The sequence below is a fragment of the Equus caballus genome, chromosome 3 (assembly GCF_041296265.1).
Source record: "Equus caballus isolate H_3958 breed thoroughbred chromosome 3, TB-T2T, whole genome shotgun sequence".
Lineage (NCBI taxonomy): Eukaryota > Metazoa > Chordata > Mammalia > Perissodactyla > Equidae > Equus > Equus caballus.
The window spans coordinates 70845996-70866732 of NC_091686.1; the positions used below are offsets into that span (position 1 = coordinate 70845996).

Sequence of the window (20737 nt, forward strand, 5' to 3'; positions counted from 1 at the left end):
AAGGTGCCAGCAGATCTTACGTCTAGTGAAGACTTGCTTCCAGTTTTCAGATGGCTTCCTTCTTGCTGTATCCTCACATGGTAGGGGGAGCGAGAGGTCATCTCTCTTGTATCTTTTCTTATAAGAGAACTAATCCCACTCATGGAGGTTCCACCCTCATGACCTAATCGCCTCCAAAGACCCCACCTCCAAATACCATTACACCAGGGATTAGGGTTGCAACACAGGAATTTAGGGGGGAGATCAACACTCAATCTATAGCAATTAAAATGCCAGAAATTCACAAACTTGGTAGGTCTTATGCGAAATATAGGAAAGTAGGATTCCAATTATTGGAAAAAACATGAAATATATTGGAAGATATGGAAGATTTAATGTACCCCCAGCTTCAAAATGTTCTTGAAACTCTCACTGTGCCTCTTTTTTCATGATCAAATCATGATTTTTTTGTTTACTGTAGCTAATGGTTACCTTAATTTCCCACTTCTCACTTTTACTTCACTACAACAGGGATTCAACCTTGATAGGGACTGGAAGTAAGAGTAAAAACAAGAAAGTTTTTTTGTTAATGTACAGCAGAGTACAAAGACTAGTATCTTAGGGGCTGGATGTAGCCAATGAAAAGAAGGGGACTGTGCATTTTTGCATTTTAAAAAAATTAGACCATATTAAAAAATCAGGAGCTTCTACACATCAATCTACATTTCTGGTTTCTCCTGTAAGTTTCCATACCTCATCACACATGATGGGTGATAACAATCCCTGCGTGGTAACAATGGATTGGAAGGAGTAGTGGAAGGGGAAAACATTTATTCTTCAGTCACTGTCAGTATCATTTTTTTCACAACCATTTTTTTACTCATTTGTGTTATGTGTCAGGCTCTAGAAGGCAGTTTGGTAGCCATAATGAAAAGGGAAATATCAAAAATATCCACAGATAGTTATGTTTAATCCTAATGACCCATCACCTGTCCATGTCTGCAGACAAAGCATGGATGACAATCCTTTAACTTTTCCCGTGAAGAATGGACTTTTATAAAAGTCTTTCCTGACTAACTACATTTGACTGAGAACTCTAGTGGGGGGCACGGAGTAATTGAAATTGCATTTCTGACCTCAGGGAAAAATGGAAGGAGCCTGGTGTCCCTAAATCAAGTGATAGCAGGCAAATTCCCGAAGAAAAGTGATATTAAAATTTTCAGAGGTGTAGTGTAGGGAGTAATTATTGCATGAGAAATGATCAAACCAGAAGAGATCTCTGTATAAGGCTAATTATTATATTCCTAGGGAAAAATTTAATGGCAGTCCTACCAGGGTTATTTTTGATATGTAAATATAAATATATTCCTGTGAACAGATTATGTTTGGTGAGTAGAATTCTAGCTAGAGCTACCATCGGAGGGAGTGATGACTCACCCTACCTCCAATTTCTGAATAGGAATCAGTTTATGCATCTATATCCTTTGAATGAAGGGAAAGTCAAAGTTCTACAGAAAGGATCCTATTGTAACTTTCTATTTCCAGCCCGGGTCCTTGCTTCTGACCTATGAGCTTTTGGGCATTTACCTGGAGAAGGAGAGCTATATGATTTTCTTATAGACTTTTGGATCCATGCTCTGTCTTACCACTTATTACTTGGAATGGAGAATGTCCTAATGATCTGTTGTTCATGTTGGAATTCCTTTGAGTCAACTAATAACTAGTGTTACCGTCAGAGTTTGCCTCCTTTTAAGTCTAGTGATAGTCTAAACTGTTCATGCTAAATCCTTGGTTCAGACTATAGTTTGAATAGATATACTTCGAAATTGGTCTAATCGCCATATAACCTCCCCAACGTATGGAGTAAGAAGGCAAAAAACAGTGAATAGAAATTATGACTCACTGAAGGCTCAGATGATGGTTAGCACTATTTACCAATAGAATATTTTTAATTAAGGTATGTACAATTTTTTTGGACATAACATTATGGCACACTTAACAGATTGCAGTATAGTATAAACATAACTTTTTGTTTATTGATTTATTATTTTATTATTTTTTGGTGAGGAAGATTAGCCCTGAGCTAATGTCTTTGGTAATTGTCCTCTATTTTGTATGTGGGACACCTTCACAGCATGGCTTGATGAGTGGTATGTATGTTTGCGCTCAGGATCCAAACCTGCGAACACTGGGCCACCAAAGCGGAGCCTGTAAACCTAACCACTGTGCCACTGGACCCTAAACACAACTTTTATATGCATTGGGAAACCAAAAAATTTGTGTGACTAGATTTATTGCAATATTTGCTTTATTATAGTGGCCTGGAACTGAACCCACAATATATCTTAGATATACCTGTATTATCTAATCTACCTAGCTATAAACTCAGAGTATAATCAGGTGGATTGGGCCCACATAAATCCTGATGGCATAAGTAAACTGAATAACCAAGTCATTCAAATTCCCAGCGTGCCCACAACTGCCACACTGCTGTTCCTCTCGGCAGCAGACTTATGTCCTCATGGGAAATAGTCTACAAACAGCTGATTTCAAGTAAAAGATCTTGGACCCAGTTTACAATCTACCTGCCTCTGCCAGAAGTGAACATTTAAAAATTTTTTCATTAAAATATGATTGAACGTGTCGTAAGAAATTTAGTGAAAACAAAATGTTACATACACACTTAAAGACTCTTAACAGGATTATGAAACACTTCTGAATGAAATAATTACAGAAAATAGGTATTATGCATTAAAATATAATTTATTCTAAAGAAGAAAAGAATCTCAGTCACTGCTCACAATTATTTGAAATGATGACACTTACAGAAGAAGCAATTTAAAGACTTTTCAAACAAAATTCCCATATAGAAACTCAGTAAAGACTTTTATACACTCTGATTCAGTGACCTTCATACTGGCATAATACAACTGGAATTCAGACGATAAACTGTACAGGAAAATTTAACTTAAAGAAAAGGAAGATATGCTATCTAATATACAGAAGAGAACTCAGGAAGAAAGATTACCCTCAATTTGGGATTGTCCTACTCTAAAATAACAGTTGAAGCCTTGGGATAGGTTGGGTTTACACGATCGACATTGAGGAGAGAAATCAAGAATGGAATTTTCAGTCACATCTGTAAAGAGAAAAAGAAATTTATGGTTAATTATACAATTGGCCCCACGTATCTGCAGGCTCCGCACCTGCAGATTCTGCATTGAGGTTTCAATCAACTGCAGATCAAAAGGCCTATGACAACTATATTTGTACTGAACATGTACAGACCTTTTTTCTTGCCACGATTCCCTAAATAATACAATATAGCAACTATTTATATAGCATTTACATTGTAGTAGGTATTACAAATAATCTAGAGATGATTTAAAATATACAGGAGGACGTGCATAAGTTAGATGCAAATACTATGGCATTTTATATAAAAGACTTGAGCATCTGCAGATTTTGGTATCTTCAGGGGGTCCTGGAACCAATCCCCCGCAGATACTGAGGGACGACCATATTACCTATTTTTGAGGGAAAGAGACACTCTCATGATACGATATATTTTAATTGTCATTTTCTCGTCATCTTAAGACAAAGAACGCAATGTTATTTGTGTTTTCCTGTTACTGACATACATACATTGCTCCTGATATTTAAGTTTCAGAGACAATTTATTACTAGATAGTATTCTCTTGTACAGTAACATAGAAAATATGGAAAAACAATTAGAAAAAAAGCTTCCACATAGGTCAGAGGTTTATTGTTTTCCTTAGTTTGATCTGTTGGAAGAGAAGTTTCTACCGTTGGAAAGGGAAATCACACATGCATGCATGCACACACACACATGCACATGCACACTTAGAGAAACTGGAGCAATTAGGAGTCCAATACAGTGGAGGAAGGCAATGATAAATCTGTAGATGTTTCAGTCAGTTTGCCTGTTGACCGACAAAACTTGGTATTACTATGTAACTTGCTAAGGATTTCTATTGCAGTGGTCATAAAGACCAGGATCCCACTGTTGGGTTCACCAGAGTCTCAAAGTCACATCCTTCATAGAAAATTAGTATCATTCACACTCCTATACTTGTAGAAGAGTTAATATATTATATTAGTTAAAATTAGGTAATTTTTAAGTTGATATTTAAACATAGTATTATTCTGAAACAATTCTGAATGTCTAAGCCAATTTAATTATTATCTCAGTCCAAATGTGTCCATAAATAGCTAGAATTCAGGCAAAAAACATAACAAAAATATCTTTGTACTTAGTCCTCATATGGAAATGGGATTAATGGTTAGACAGGTAATTTCCAAACTTACCAAGGGCCATAATTGTGGAGTTTCTGAGAATTCACTTAATCCTTCTGAAGGAACAAAAATTGTTAAAATCATATGATGAAGGCAATCAGCGATAAAACTTTACTAAGTCAAGAAAAAAACTTGCTGCTACTTATTGTCTATTTTCTCCGCACTATACTTAACAAAGCTTATTACATTTAATCACCTTCAGAGTTATGAAACATAAGCATCTTTATATTATTTCAAGTAAGCAAAAAGGTCAGAACTTGAATTTAAGACTACTGGATGCCAAAATCTGTGCTCTAGTCTGCACACTGTATCCTTATGTATATCACAGGTATAACCAGAAGGAAGGCATTTAAAGACTAGTAAAAGTGCCAGGAGGATAAAGTTGAATTATATGTCAGAACTCTTAATATTTTTGATTTGAAGAGAAGTTTTTTCTCCTCATCAGATTGAATTTCACTTATAAAATGGATAGCACTGCTCACACGTTCCTGATTAATGGATTAACATTAGCCATAGATGTCAGAAAGTATTATCAATTTTCCACATCAGAAAACTCTAGTATGAGGCACTAAGCATTGATTTGCCAAGTTTATTCTAAATCTGTTTTTATGGTATGTTCTGTAAGTGATTTTCTTTTATTGCCTTTGGTAGAACACCAACATACAGTAATTTAAATAAACTTACCACCACTCTGGTATAATGTCAGTTTTTTCCGAGTTCTCAGAGGCAATGAGTTTGGCAGTGTCATGGAATGGTGAGTAAGCAACATGTTGCATGATTTGCGCAGGATGAAACCAAGCAGCATAGGGATAGACATCAAGCTGGTAGGATGGTTGGAAAGGCTAGACGGAAGGACCATTGAAAAGTAACAGTGTATGAGCAACTGCTGTTTTGAATCTCTGAAAATGAATCATTTCATTCATTTCTGATATGGCTATTAGCATCACAAAAGATAATTCCTCTGTGAAGGAAAAGGAGAAATCAAACTCCTCCATGATGGATCATGGTGAAGAAACTTTCAGAAGGGGGCCTTTTAGGGTACCTGAGGAGCAATGAATAAATCCCTTCTTTAGATCACTATTCAATATTGAACTCCAAGAACCTACATTACTAGCACAAGCCCAACTACCAGACCCCAGAATAAAGTGTAGTGTGAATTTAATTATTATATAATTTATAGATTCATGAGCATTTGGACTGGAAAGGACAATTTTTGCCATTTAGGTCTACACTTTAATTTTCCCTGAAAACAGTGACATCAAAGGAAGGGTCCCAACCCAGGGTCAATAGAGCTGGCTTTCAGAAATACCAGGAATAGAGAGAAAATGATTCTTTAATTCCTAGCCCGGTGCTTCTGCTGACCCACGGAGTTTTGGTGCCAAAACATTATTTTCCTTTCTAAAATTTTGAAATAGCTGCCTCTGTTAATCTATCATGACATTTCACTTTTTATGTTATGTATTAACGTAATTCTTTATATATTTAGATAGAAGGTATGTGTTCTTTGCTGGAATTAGAAAAAAAAAATGAAAGCATTTCAAGTTTTGCTACGTTTACCTGACTATGTGAAGATTAAAAGAGGTGTAATATGTGAGATCCTTTTCTGTGAAATCATTTAGATAAAAAAATTAAGTATAATAAAATTAATCACCTCAAGGTAGAAGTAGGCCTGTTCCTTAATAGAGAGAGAGAAAAAAATTAGTTTTGTGACTTAAATCCAATTGAATATCATGATAGACTAGGTTACTAGTATTAAACACTCTCATTAAGAAAAAAGTACATATATAGTTATCACCGTCTTTTTTTAGAATTACACGGAAAGTTTAGGCTAGCGTACTCTTTGGAGCTCAAATAAAGTGAATACTTTCCTTTATTTTCCTCTGATTTTGGCAAAGGAGTGATTACAGAATTTTACAATAAATTGAGAGTAAAATCTGATACCCTGTAGGAACCATTATCATAAAATTGATTGATGACCTCATTGTTTTAAATCTTGAGGAAAAGCTTCTCTCCCTAATCACATTCATATAGAGAAAACTCAGTGGTTTTCTTTACATGATTTTTTTTAAATTGGCATGACATATATAAGTTGAACCATCAATGGACCAAAGTCACTGAATTGAATGCACAGTTACTACCTTTAAAAGTGAAGACACAAAAACACAGTGCAAAAATCAGGCTATGGGAGTTTGGGGAGGAAATAAATTGATAGATCCATGTGAGAAAGCAAAGCTTAAAGAGAACATACAATTCACTCAATGTCATGTGATTAGAAGGTGGCAGACCTAAGACTTAAAACTCAAGTTATTTCTACTGCACAGTACTATAAAGGTCAAATTTCACAGCATGAATAGCCAGTAGGAATTGTCCTGACTTAAAAGTTGACGAGAAGCTATCTTCACTCAGGGCCATAGAATTATTCATTCATTTTCCTTTTGCAACTTAGATCTAAACTTCGATAACGATGTTAGAACTAACACTGGAGAGTCCAACACTAGTCAACAGCTAAGAAATGCTATCATAGCGCTAGTTCATGATGTAAATAGTGCAATAGTTTCCAAAAAACAGTGAATGCTAACAGACAGTGTGGGGCAGTATTAAAACACACACGCATACACACAACACACAGATTTACCTGATTCACTACTCTCATAGGCTTTCTCTGGAAACGAAAAGAGAGCAAGAGTTAACTTTCAAGGCTGAGTAAAACTTCAAAGATGGAAGAAGCAACTTATCTGAAGTCCTTTTCATGTTAGAGATTTGGAAACTGACACTAATTTTGCCAACTGCATTACCTAGAGACAATTTCTTCTAAAACATATGGAATATCCTCAACAATCTTTATAAGATTCACTAAAAAGCAAGTAGTGGTTGGAGGGCTCCATGATTCGTATGGAATTGGCCTAGCTATTCACAATAATCTGAATCGTTATGGGAGCACATATTTCACAGTAACTTATTATTGCCTTCAAAGTGGAATCAGCAGCCCCGGGGACAGTGTGGAATCAGTGGAATGTAGAGCAGAGGAAGAATCAGTTTCTGTTATGCGTTACTGACGTACTCATTTTACAGATGAGAAAACAGAGGATCAAGGAGTTTTTTGACAAAGACAGTTTCTCTCCAGATGTTTTCTTCAAAAGAAGTATCAAGTAGTATATTTCCAATATGCCTCGCTTAAGAGAGTATAATTACAACTGAGTTTGAGATCCTTAAATATTGAGAATCAAATTATAAACATAAAGATATAAAATTAAGGAATATGTTAAAAGAGAAATGAAGGTAACCATGGAGACTAACACTTCATAATGTTTATGATTATAAACGTGATGCCCACATCAGCTGAGACAGCCAGAATGGAATCGCTCCCATCCAAAGAATAGTGGTCAGTAGTTCTCATCTCTCAGATTGATTAATAGAAATCATTTCAGAAAGTTAGGAGTAAGAAATAACTGCTTGAGAAGAAAGAAATCTCTTCAATAGTGTGAAGCTATTTAAAAACAAACATATTTCAACTTCACAATATATTATTACTCTGTAATTTATTAAACAAAATCTACCACCTGGCTGTTTTCCTTCATTCTGAGAAGTTGTTCCTGCATAAAAGGAAAAACATTCTAAATTATTTAGACATCTTCTGGTACAACACATTCATTTTGCAGTGTACCAAGAGTATATCATCATCCATAAAATTCAGGATAAACTGTATTCTATGCCAGAATTACGAAAAAACATCAAAACACTTCTTATTTTCTAACTTTAGAAAATCTTCAACTAAGGCTGGACTTACTATAGTTTGGAAAAATAAAAAATTTGTAAGGTTCATACTTAAGGGGAAAATAATAGCCTACCAGTTCTCCAGGACTACCTATTTTCTGTTCATGGCTATTTATTAACCATTTATTCAAGTTGTATCTTTGGTAGATTTTAAATAAAATATTAGCAGATATAGGTGGTGGAACAAATTCTCTCTTGGAATATATTTGTATTAAAAAAAGAGGAGCACACATTATAAAAACAAAACTCATGAAGGAAATATTAAAATATTCTAGATTGAATAAATAATCTTACCTGGGCATGGATGGCTTGCTAAGGAAGAGAGAATATTTTGTTTAGTACTTTGATTTTATTAATTTATGAACAACAAACATTTGCTAGGTACCTTCATTCATTCAGGGACTACACTAAGTACTGGGGACACAGCTATGAAGTGTGATGAACACTATTATCAGGTAATTTCTTAGATCGGTAATGATGAATTCCAGTGGAGTACTGATATATTTAAATTTATTTGGACTGTACTGTATTTTAAAAACAAGCAACTTGGAAACTGAAACAAAAAGGGTAACAATGGGAGCCCAAATTAAATTCATTACTGACTTTCCTCTTCCTACACTGATAGAAGAAGAAAATGTAAAAAATGTAATTTTACTAAATTAGGATAGGCCTTTTCCCTAAAGTCCTAATTAAACCAAATTTATTTGCAGCAATTAAAAGAAAGGTTTTTATAGTCTGGGGAATGTGGGCAGGAAGAGAAGGAATGAACATTTTACTGGACTTGCAACAAGTCAGAGTCTGAGCTAGCTGAGGAGGAGATTACTTATTCAATATTCAAAATAACACCAGGAGGTGAGTATAACTATATTTCCATTTCATACATAAAGTACCAGGGCCAGAGACAATTAGATCAACCTGTCCATTCTTTCCTAGAGAGTTTTGTCAAAAGCATTCAAACATTTAGGATTCCTGATTCTTTTAGAGTCTACCTTGATTCCCTAATTGGAAAGTTTATTTGGCATATCTGTGCTTTCACAAGCGGACATATTTACGGAATCCTACCCAGGACTGAATTTGGGAAAATAAACACATGATAAATTCCTAAACATAGTGCAACATCAGGGAGGCTATAAAAGGATTTGATGTAGAACATAATGAAAGTAAATTTCTCCCTGATTAGGAATTATGGATGTTACATACAACATTAGTCTAGGCATAAATAGAAACAGTGGCTCTGATAATAAATATATAGGCAATCATATGAATAACTTGTCAATTATTATTAATGGTCAAGGCTAGACTAAATAATTTATTGAGAAAAAAGAAAACATATTTAGAAGTGGACCTGATTTAAAATTTAATGTATTTTAATTCTGCAGAATACGATTTTGTATTATAATAAACAAAATATTACCAGCTGGAGTTGGTTGTATTTGCTCAGTCTGCGAAGCTGTTCCTATTCAAAAGGAAAAATATTCTCAATTGCTTGGATACCATTCAGTCCAACGCCAGCATTTTCAGATAAAGAAGCTGGAATTCTACAATGCTCTTTCTCAGAAGTAAAGAATGAGGAACTATTAATCCTACTTTAGAGTTACTTCTACCACAAATAACTTGGGCAATTCAATTATTCCTTTTTAAAACATTAGAAAAACTACTTTCTTAACTTATTTTTAACTTAAAGTAAATTACAATGCAGTCAGATATAAATGAGCATTTGGGCAATTTTACTTACAGCATATCATATGTCAGAATGACTAAAAAAATTGAAAATCATTTCTGCTTTCTGACTGAAGATATAACGTTGGTCAAATTAAATCAGAATATTAAATGAAAATGATGATGCTTCTGATAATAGCCACATTTATTGAGATTTTACGTTGTGTTATGGATTGTATTAATTGCTTTGTATCATTGAATATTTATTATTGTTATTACCATTTTAAAATTTTGGTTATAGACTCATAGCAGATAAGTAAATTGTCTGATATCACATGCTGGTAAAAAGTAGAGCTTAGATTTAAACTCAAGTCTGGCCAAATCTATAGACAGCCATTGAAATACTATGCTATTCAGATCCCCAAGGAGACTGTGAAATACAGATATTCAACTGAAAGCATGAATTAAATACCTGGGATAAAAAAGTTAGTTTTATTTTCAGAGGGCAATCTGTAACATCTAGAGTCTGTCGGATTTCTTACTATGGATTAAAGTTTAGCAGATACTGAGAAGGAGAAATAATTTAGCAATACAACATTCTTACTCATTCCTTAGTACATTTGTCTTTGAAAAACTTTTAATGAAATTTTACCAGAGTGTGTTGGTAGAGCATGTCTTCCCTTGGAATGCGCTTCTGCTAAAAATATATATATATATATAAAAGTTGTGTAAGTAAATTTTAACATATTCTGGATAATATTAATATATTTTAAATTTAGCAAACATATCTCACCTCAGTGTTAATGGGAACAACTTCCTTTAAAAAAAAAACACGCGCAGTGTTAGTTTTTTGACAATTTACATTTAAGATAAAAATACTAATCAACCAGACACCGTTGGCAAATAACTATGGTAAATTGATTTCAGCTACAAATTCCTGAATAACTGAAGCAAAATGAATAATTCGAGGTGCACCTTATATTCAAGGTTGCCTTTTCTCTTCTCACCGCTTTCACCAGGTAAGTTATTAAGAATGATGGAGGCGGATGTGAAGTATTCGCCTTTACCGAATTCCCAGGAACGCTACATAATCGAATTGGTTTTATTTTAGTAACTTGGATGAGGGTCTCCTCCCAAAGTCAAAGGAAGGACCCTATCACCTTCTATGCCTGCTTTCTGTTTTTTTCTGTAGGTTAACAAGAAGCAAAGGATTCGAATATCTGATTAACTTAGAATTGGTTGATTTCTACACAGGCTATAAAATGTCTACATACTTGACTGGGAAGCATAGCTGTTAATATAATTTCAATGATAAGATTGAGTTCTACCAAAATCAGAGAAGGGCAGTATAATTAGGAAAAAAAATGTTTGAGCACCACAGAAGGCCAGATAGGATTGTTTTCCCAGAAACAATTCTGCAATTTTGTTGCTGACAAATAGTTGCTTTCTTACATCTGTTGGGTTGATATTCACAGTATGTCAAAATTAAGAGAGTGTCACATACATAATGCTTTGTACAATGAAACCTTACAGGATATGTAACATTCATGGAACAACAAGCTTTCATAACTGTTTACTATAACTAGGACTCTGAATTAACCATCAGAATCGTTTACCTCGCTTGATGAAGTGCTGCTAGATTCCTGTTGCTAAGAGAAAGAAAACCAGTGTTAATGACCTTGGGACTTTTAGAATTGAAAGGAAACTAGTTCCATACATTCGTTACTGGGTTACTTATCCCTCGTTTCAGAATTGAAACAAGTGGTATGAAAAAAATTCAGGACCACTATAATGCATTTTCCTGGAGTGTCAATTTTATTTAAAATATATTGAGGGGAGAGTATAACTTACTCGATAACTTAAAAACTTTTTTCTTAAAATAAACACAGGTATATGATTGAGTAGAATACAAAATGTATACAGACTTTGTGATAAAAATGAAACCCTTGAAAGAAGAGCCCTATTGAGCTGGGTTACCTAGAACCCTGGGTTAAGAGTTTATTCTCATCTACGCTTGGGGCTACTTTGATTCAAATAAACTGGAAACATTAAAATACAACAACCAGTTTCAAGATGGAACTAAAATTACATTAACCTTTAAAATACCTACCCTTGGAAATATTTAGGGTTTTTTTTACATCATGTATGTTTATATTTACATATGGATACAATTTCTGTTCCCAAGTACCTATTTTAAAAGATTGATTTTGATATTAAACAGACTGTGCATCCCTTAAGAGGGAGACTTGATTAACCATATATTATGGGCTAGCAGATGTGTTTTCCAGATTTTTAGACTGGGTCACAAAGCCCATTGATCCTAGGTAATTGCTGCAGTAGATTCTTTCTGCTGGAGGACTATCCTCAGCATAGAAGAGAATGAGATCACACCCTGGGATGGTAGAGGCAGAGTTTTGCTAGAGTATCATGTTCCATTTTAAATGTTCATGCACATTTTGCTTTTTACTCTTTGTTTTAATAAATAAGTAATATTTTCACTGATTATCATTTAAAAGACTTAAATTCCCTTTTTCAATTTTGCCTTTATCTAGTACAACATTGTATGTTCCTGGGTATAATTCCCCTGTTTGAGAAGTTCAATCTTGCTCAACTTGAGAAGGTAGCTTTCTTAAAATAAAACATGTAGCATATACTATATATGATATGTAAGTGTAGAGTTTATTAAAATAAAAGTGTCTTACCTCAGGGTCTTCTATGAGATATTCCTTAGGAAAAGAAAAGGAAATTAATCTTATTTTTTCATGGTGGGTACTCAAATGTAAAATGATAATTATCAAATAAAATAGATGCCAAAGAAAGTAGAAAATTGAAGTAATAGCCAAGTGATAAAGGAAACAAAAGCCTGCCTACCTGGCCTGAACTAACCAAAAGATTCACCTCCCTAATCTGCACTCCAGAGTTTAAAAAAACTATTGTGGATTCTTATATGTTGTGGTAAATCAATGTAAATCATCTTACAATTTCCTCTAGCCAGTCTAACTTCTTTTTTTCTTTACTTGGCTTTTGGATATTAAGCAGGAACATTGGATTAAAGCTCGTGTGGTAGATAAAAGTGCATAAAGCGTTGGTTCTGTGAAATTTAAATACTCAAGCAAAATGGATTTTCTTCATCTAGGATGTTGTGTTCAGTTTCATAACCAGGGCCATGTAGACAATAGTGACATTATCCACAGAATTTAAGTTCAAAATATTAGCGCTGGTTTAGTTATCCAGCTAATTCTGGTCAACATGTGATATATCATTTTTTCTCTGAAATAGAGACATCTGTATTAATTTTGACTTAAGAGAATTATTTGTTCATTTTGGGTGGGGTATTTAAAGGAAATGTTTTTACTTGTTTCTTTTCTTTACACTGGATTTAATAGTTTTAAAACAAAGGATCTTACTTCAGTTGATTCATTGCTAGTGTCCTGCCAAGAAAAGACAATCGTTCAGGTATGAAGGATAGCTAAGGAGATATATTTTATATCATAAATTTTGAGCACCTTTGTGATCTCTTAATACCAAGTCTATTAAAAAATCTAGTAGACAATCCAGATTAAAAAAAATCATGCTTTAAGAAAGTGAATAATGAACTGTGACTATGTAATGTAACACGTTCTTGGAGTAGATATACTGCTTTATCTAACACCCTTGATGAACCATTCCTTCAGCTTTGGTAATTAGTGCAAACATTTGGCCAGTCCATAAATGCATTCATTCATTCATTCATACTAATGCCTTGTCTCCTCATAGTGACATAGTTAAGTCAATAAAATCAGTATTCTTTGGAATTTTCAGCAGAATTCAATAGTCATTGTGAATGTCTGACTGAAAAGTTCAAGGAAAGTATAAATTTCATATAAAAATTTTTTTTCTAAATTAAAACAATTTTCCTACTGCAAGAATACACATTTTTGCCACACTATTTTAAGAAAATTTTCATACCTTGTGTTCATCTTTCTGTTTTTCTTTCAGAAGTTCTCTCTGCTAAAACCAATAAAGTGTAGCTTGTAAAATACATTTTTAAAATGACAAACTTTTCAAATGATTTAAATATCATTGATATTCCTTACCCTGTTCAGTTCATTGATGTACTCCTTAGGGATAGAAAAGAAGACAGAATCATCATTAGTGAAGAGCGACACAGACAAATGGAAATCTATGAGAAAGCATACCTTACATTGTGCTGCTGCAAATTAAAACATAAATGTGTTTGTCGTGAATGCACTAATATTTCTTGCTAAGTCATTTCTAACATTGTGTCTCTTTGCTAAGCTTTCTTTGCTTAAGCTGTCAGTATGTAAATGTGTGCTTAAAAATATTTTAAAATTGGGGCCAGCCCAGTGGCATAGTGTTTAAGTTTATGGGCTCCATTTTGGTGGCCCAGGGTTCGTGGGTTCAGATCCCAGGCATAGACATACACCCTGCTCATCAGGCCATGCTGTGGTGGCATCCTACATACAAAATAGAGGAAGATTGGCACAGATGTTAGATCAAGGCCAATCTTCCTTACCAAAAAACGAAAAAAAATTTTTAATTATTTTCCACTGAATATTGTTATCTTTCACATTACTTTGGTCATAGTTCTGAGTTCTCTTGATTTCCTCTGTCTGATTCAATAAACCTACTGTCTATTTCCATAAAAAAGCAATAAAGAATTGGACAGCACAGCACTTGCTTCCCTTTGTTAACTCTACAATATATCTCATGGAGACTTTCTTACCTCTCTTGGTGTATGCTACAAAAAAAAAATTATGTTAAAAATAATTCAGACAAGTTGGGTTACCTATCAAATCTTTTAAATAGTGACCTTGAAGTAAAATTTCTATTTGACAGTTAAGTCACAAAATGATAGAAAATACAACATATTCAGGGTACTATTTAGAGACAGGGAGCACTCCATTAAAATGAACATGGAAATTATAAAGTTCTACATAGATTTTGCAAAGGAAAGCACAAGTATTTTGCAAAGAGGTAATATACAGGTGCAAATTAAAACTTAAAGCAGCTCTTTAATACTTGTATATCTGGTTTTCACATTCTTTGTGGATCCCTGGGTGAGCGAGTAAAGAAGTTTGATCAAGTCAAGTGAAAAGACACGTTACAACAAAAATTAATTTTCTCAGAAAAATACATTTGTCTTTCAAGAAGAAGTGGATAACACTTACTAGAGCAAAACTGGGAAACTTTCTTTCTTTGAGGACTTTCTGTAGAAATTAAATTGCGAATTATAAAAATCAAAAAGATACCAAAGAAAAGAAGTACGTATTTCCATTTAGACACAAATTCTCCATTTAATTAGTAAGCCATATTATGTCTTACGTAAAAGAAAAGATAATTAGTTTAGTTTTATGATCTAATTTTAAAATCTATAGGAGATATCCTATTTCATCTCTTCTTTACCGGGCCTAGAGATTTAGTAAGTCCATGTTTAATAAAATGTCAAAGGAGGAATCGAACACGCATTTAATGAAAACAGAGAATTCAACATTCATTATAGTTAACTGACAGAGAGAGTGTGTGGGGTGAGGTTGGGGGGAGTGGATAGAAAAAGCCTTACCTCTCTACTGTCCTGTTCATTCTGCAAAAAATTGAAAAAAAAAGGATATTAATTTAACTAGTGGGCAGAGTGGAAGATTATGACTCTTGTAGAAGTGTGTGGTAGAGGTATCTAATTTAAGATTCAACGTGTGAAATGAGACCAAGTTATAAATCATGTTTGAGTACAAGTGAGAGAGATAGAAAGAAGCAAGAATACATTAAAATAAACCGTGTTAACATGTTCTGTTTAGTGAACTATTTCTCTTGAATAATAATGTTTTTATTAACTATAAATATTTATATAAATCCATGTGCCCTCCTCTCTGAGAAGTGTTGTGAGAACAAACCTATATTTGCCAGTACTTGAACTGAATATATTATACCTCAGTGAGTGTGAAACTGGCTGTTTTATAGAGAAAGAAGAACCAGGGCTAGTGGCTGCGTGTTATCAGCACATCGCTTAAGTTCCACAATTAGAGCTAGCCCTTGGAACATAGACTAGAATACTCACCTGAATGATTTCTGGCTGTCTATGAGGAAGTTTCTGTGAAAAACAATGCAAGAATTGGAAAACAAAACAACAAAACAAAACAAAATCAAAATATAATAACATCCCTATACACATATAATACTATGAATTTTAACATTACTATTTAAGAAAGGTGTGTATTTTAATAGCTAAATTTGTCAGAGACCAAGTTTCCCTTGGAACGAAAAGGAAAAAAAAAGAACCATAATTTTGTATTGATAAATATGAAGGCAAAAATGGTTAATTATTTCCTCTCTTTAGAGTATGGCAGAGAATTGAGAAAACTATGTAAAAAAGACTAAAAGAAAAAAAAGACATTTTGTTAGTTTGAATTAATCCAGAATAGTAAAGAAGTTATTTAGTTCTCTGAATAATTTATTTCACATGATAGTTCTAAAGGTGATTTTAAACCTTTATAAATTTTTGGAGCAAAATGTATACTTTCCTAGAAGAATGTTGTCTGGATTTTATTTTTATCATTAATTAAATTATATAAAAATTTATCTCAATCTGCATTTTGACTGTGGAGATAAGACTTAGGCTTGTTAAGTGATGGCATAAAAAAGAAAATGAATGTTTTGTTTGGAACAGGGGCATAGAATCTATTCTGGGGAAACTTTATCCATTTCAAATTGTAAAAGGACAAGATAAGAACTACTCCAACGACACATTTCTGAGGAACTTGGACCTTGGACCTTTTTTGTCGTTTATAATCTGTGATTTCTTTCTATTGGTGCTTAGGTTGCAGCATAAACAAAACGCTATTGGTTAAGAAGTTGTTTCTGGTGAGTTTGCGTCACGCAAATGGGGTTTTAGAGAATAAAATTCTCATCAATGCAAACAATAGAATATCTCAACATTTCAGAAACTTTTGCTTCTGTATGAAATAGTTTCAACTTCCAGATATCCCAGATTATTATTTGCTCTTAATTGTTTTCTGGTCAGATGATTCCCGTTTATTCCTCTCACCTTCATTAGCTTCACATCTCAAGGGAACAGAATACGTTTTTGTTTCACATAACTGTCTAAATAGTTTTTTTTGTTTTTATTTCTTGGAAGAAAGGTTATTTTAATTTATATTATGTAGTTTCACTGTCTACAGTGACCATAATAACTTGATCTCTGAATCAGCAAAATGAGCGCAGTTTTCTATGCCTTGGGAAAAAATTGGTTGACTCAAGCCATCTCAAAAGAGGATTTAACTCAAATAAAGTTCCAAAAGTAGGATTCACTGGAAAATTGGCTTTATGTTACATTAGTAAGAAAATATTGGACACTTATTATATGTCTACAAGTATGCTAATTCTCTATGAACCCAGGCAAAGAGCTTAATTTTAATTTTTGATGCCGTTATTGTGTTGTGCAATACCGTATTTATCTCTTCTTAATTTTTTTTTTATTGTGAGGTGCTTGTATTTCAAGTCAGGCATTTTTTTTGGAGTTAAGGCTCTGAATGGGCTACGTAATGATGATTAAAATATGAAGCATTTCTACAGTTTCAGTGTCAAGACTCTAATAGCTAATTAGTCATTAACCAGTGATTTAAAATTATTATTCTCAGTATCTCGTATCAGATGAGATATCAGGCCATATATATCAAGAATCTAGAACTTCTAAATTCTCCTCTGTACTCACAGGCCTGGCAAGAGCAACAGCCACAATGCAGGTAAGGATGAGAAGCTTCATGCTTGTCAAGGCCTGTATAAAAGAGGAAAAATTTCAAAAGTTAGCCTACAACAAAATTTATTCCATGAAAGAGAAAATCTTTGACTTTTCTAACAACAGAGCATACTGTGATAAAAGCAGCTTCATTTTAGAAGTAGTATTTTTATTAACCTACAATTTTTAATTTTTCTACTCAGTATAAATGTTTATTATTCTAGTTATCTTTCTTAGTGCTTATATTATTTAGAAAAACCAATTTCTTACCAATAATTTTATTCACCAACACTCTAAAACAGAACGTTTGATTCGGGAAGTGGTAATATGGTTTTGTCAGAGGAATACGGGAGCATCAATATTTAAATACAGTTAAAAAAAAATGTTTCTTCCTAGATCATCTGATTTGCTAATGTGAGTAATAAACTAAACTCCACTGAGAACTGGTGTTTAATTTCACCTGAAATATTTTGAAAATGTTTTTTTCCTTTAAGTCTATTTGAGAGCATCATGCTCTTTCAAAGTCTTCATGAAAAATGCTATCAGTGCATTATGTAGAAACTATTAACCTCCACCAATTATTTTTTAAAAGAATTTACCTATCACTTGATGTTTTGCTACATTGATATACCCATGACATGACTATATGAAGATGATTGAATTGGACAGGATTATAAAATTCAGATGTCATATCATGTTTGATTTCTAGAGTTCCAACAAATTGCAAGAACCTAGCAATACTCACAGCTACATATGCTGGGAAAATAGCTTCCAGAGAAATTAGGAAAAAATCAGCTTATAATGCAACTTGTTCATACTTTCTCGATAAACTTATATGGCCATATTTTATACATACTGCTTCAGTTTATAAACCGTAGAAGTTAAATGCATTAGTAAAGAAGGCATATTTATAAATGCAAAATAAATTTACTATTTTTATCCGTTTGTATCCTTCTAAATATCCAAATTTATCTTTACTAAAGTAGTCATTTATATCTAATTGCTTACTATTGACATACCCAAATAGATTTAATTTTGTCAACTAAACGACATGGAATAAAAATGGCCTTGAAACATTCTACCAAATGTCTTTATTATGGTAATTACAGAAATCAAAAATCATTTTGCACAACAACTCTCCAGAGAATTGGGCAAAAATAATTCAAATTATCTTACCACAAGTCTATTGAAATTATGTATCTACTTTTTCAGTATATGAGATTTTAGTTACCAAATCATAAAAATAGGATTTGGCCTTTATAAAACTATATTTCTTTTTCACCTAAACTTCTGAGATCGTATCAACATTTGCAAATGCATTTTTAAGCTATCACTATATCATAAGAAGGTATTAATATTTGCAAATAAATAGAAAAGTTACAAGTGCATCTTAATGAAGAGTGAAAGATTAGGCACTGTGAAATCATAGTAATTTTGCCATATGTAAACACAATACCTTGAACCCAAGATTGGGAAGAAGAAGCAAGCTGGGTTGATGATCAAGGTGATGGCAGTTCTCTTTCTTTCACAGCTATTTAAACCCAGTGATTAGTAAAATGTTAATTTGGTGGTTTCAATTCAACCAATAGGTTTACGTAAATTCTAAGAATCCTCCCAAATAGGAAATTAATTTTCTGTCTAATTCCTCTCCCAAGAAATTCTGAGGAGAGTTTTCAACAAAGAAATGATTCGTACTATGATAACAAGATTATACAGGAAATGGAATGACATTCTTTAAAATTAAAATACAAAAATTTCTAGATTTATAGTTATTATAGGAACATGATTTTATGCTAAATGGATAATTGGAAAGACAAATACAAGCACACCTTGTGTTATTATGCTTCATTTTATTGTGCTTCATAGATATTGTGTTTTTCACAAATTCAAGCTTTGTGGCAGCTCTGTGTCAAGTAAGTCTATTGGCACCATTTTTCCAACATCATTGGCTCACTTTGTGTTGCTGTATCAAATTTTGTTAATTCTCACAATACTTCAAACTTTTTGATTATTATTATATTTGTTTTGTATTTCAAACTTTTTGATTATTTTATCTGTTTTTGTGATCTGTGACCAGTGATCTTTGATGTTACTATTGTAATTGTTTTGGGGCACCATGAATGGTGCCATATAAGGTGACAAACTTAATCAATAAATGTCGTATGTGTTTTGACTGCTCCACTGCCGGGGCAATCCCCCATCTCTCTCCCTCTCCTCAGGCCTCCCTAATCCCTGAGACACAACAATATTGAAATTAGGCCAATTAATAAGCCTACAATGGCCACTAAGTTTTCAAGTGAAAGGAAGTGTTAGATGTTTCGCACTTTAAATCAAAAGCTAGAAACGATAAAGCTCAGTGAGGAAGGTGTATTGAAAGCCTAGATAGGCTGAAAGGTAGGCTTCTTGCACCAAACAGTTAGCCAAGTAGTGAATGCAAAGGAAAAGTTCTTGAAGGAAACCAAAAGTGCTGCTCCAGTGAACACATGAATGATAAGAAAGTGAAACAGCCTTATAGCTGACACGGAGAAAGTTTTAATAATATGGACAAAAGATCAAACCAGCCACAACATTCCCTCAAGGCAAAATTTGATCCAGAGCAAGACTCTAACTCTCTCAATTCTATAAAGGCTGAGAGAGGTGACAACACTGCAGAAGAAAAGTTTGAAGCTAGCAAACTTTCATTCATGAGATTTAAGCCAGGAAGCTGTCTTCATAACCATAACATAAAAGTGCAAAATGAAGCAGCAAGTGCTGAATGTAGAAGCTGCAGCAAGTTACTCAGAAGATCTTGCTAAGATAATTAGTGAAGGTGGCTACACTAAACAATAGATTTTCAATGTAGACGAAATAGCCTCATATGGGAAGAAGATGACATCTAGGACTTTCATAACTAGAGAGGAGAAGTCAATGCCTGTATTCAAAGTTTCAAAAGACAGGCTGATTCTCTTGTTAGGGGCTAGTGCAGCTGGTGACTTTAAGTCAAAGCCAATGCTCATTTCTCATTCTGAAAATCCTAGAGCCCTTGAGAATTATGTTAAGTCTACTCTGCCTATGTGCTATAAAGGGATCAACAAAGCCTGAATGACAGCATATCTGTTTACTACAACATGGTTTACTGAATATTTTAAGCCCAGTATTGAGACCTACTGCTCAGAAAAAAAGACTCCTTTCAAAATATTACTGCTCATTGACAATGGACCTGGTCACCCAAGAGCTCTGATGGAGGTGTACAATGAGATGAATGTTGTTTTCATGCTTGCTAACACAACATCCATT

General features: G+C 33.6%; 1 protein-coding gene across 2 annotated transcripts; it reads right to left on the minus strand.

The window, feature by feature from the left end:
- Positions 1-2726: 2726 nt before the first annotated feature.
- On the minus strand, positions 2727-18970 carry CSN1S1 (casein alpha s1). 2 transcript variants are annotated; one of them, NM_001081883.1, is given in 19 exon segments: positions 2727-3118; positions 4309-4352; positions 4981-5138; positions 5948-5971; positions 6932-6958; positions 7857-7889; positions 8365-8382; positions 9485-9526; positions 10382-10426; positions 10523-10546; positions 11346-11378; positions 12432-12455; positions 13678-13719; positions 13806-13829; positions 14901-14939; positions 15293-15313; positions 15785-15817; positions 17438-17500; positions 18918-18970. In NM_001081883.1, coding segments are annotated over 17 exon segments (639 nt in total). In that variant the 5' UTR covers positions 17489-17500; positions 18918-18970; the 3' UTR covers positions 2727-3118; positions 4309-4351.
- Between the last annotated feature and the right edge of the window lie 1767 nt (positions 18971-20737).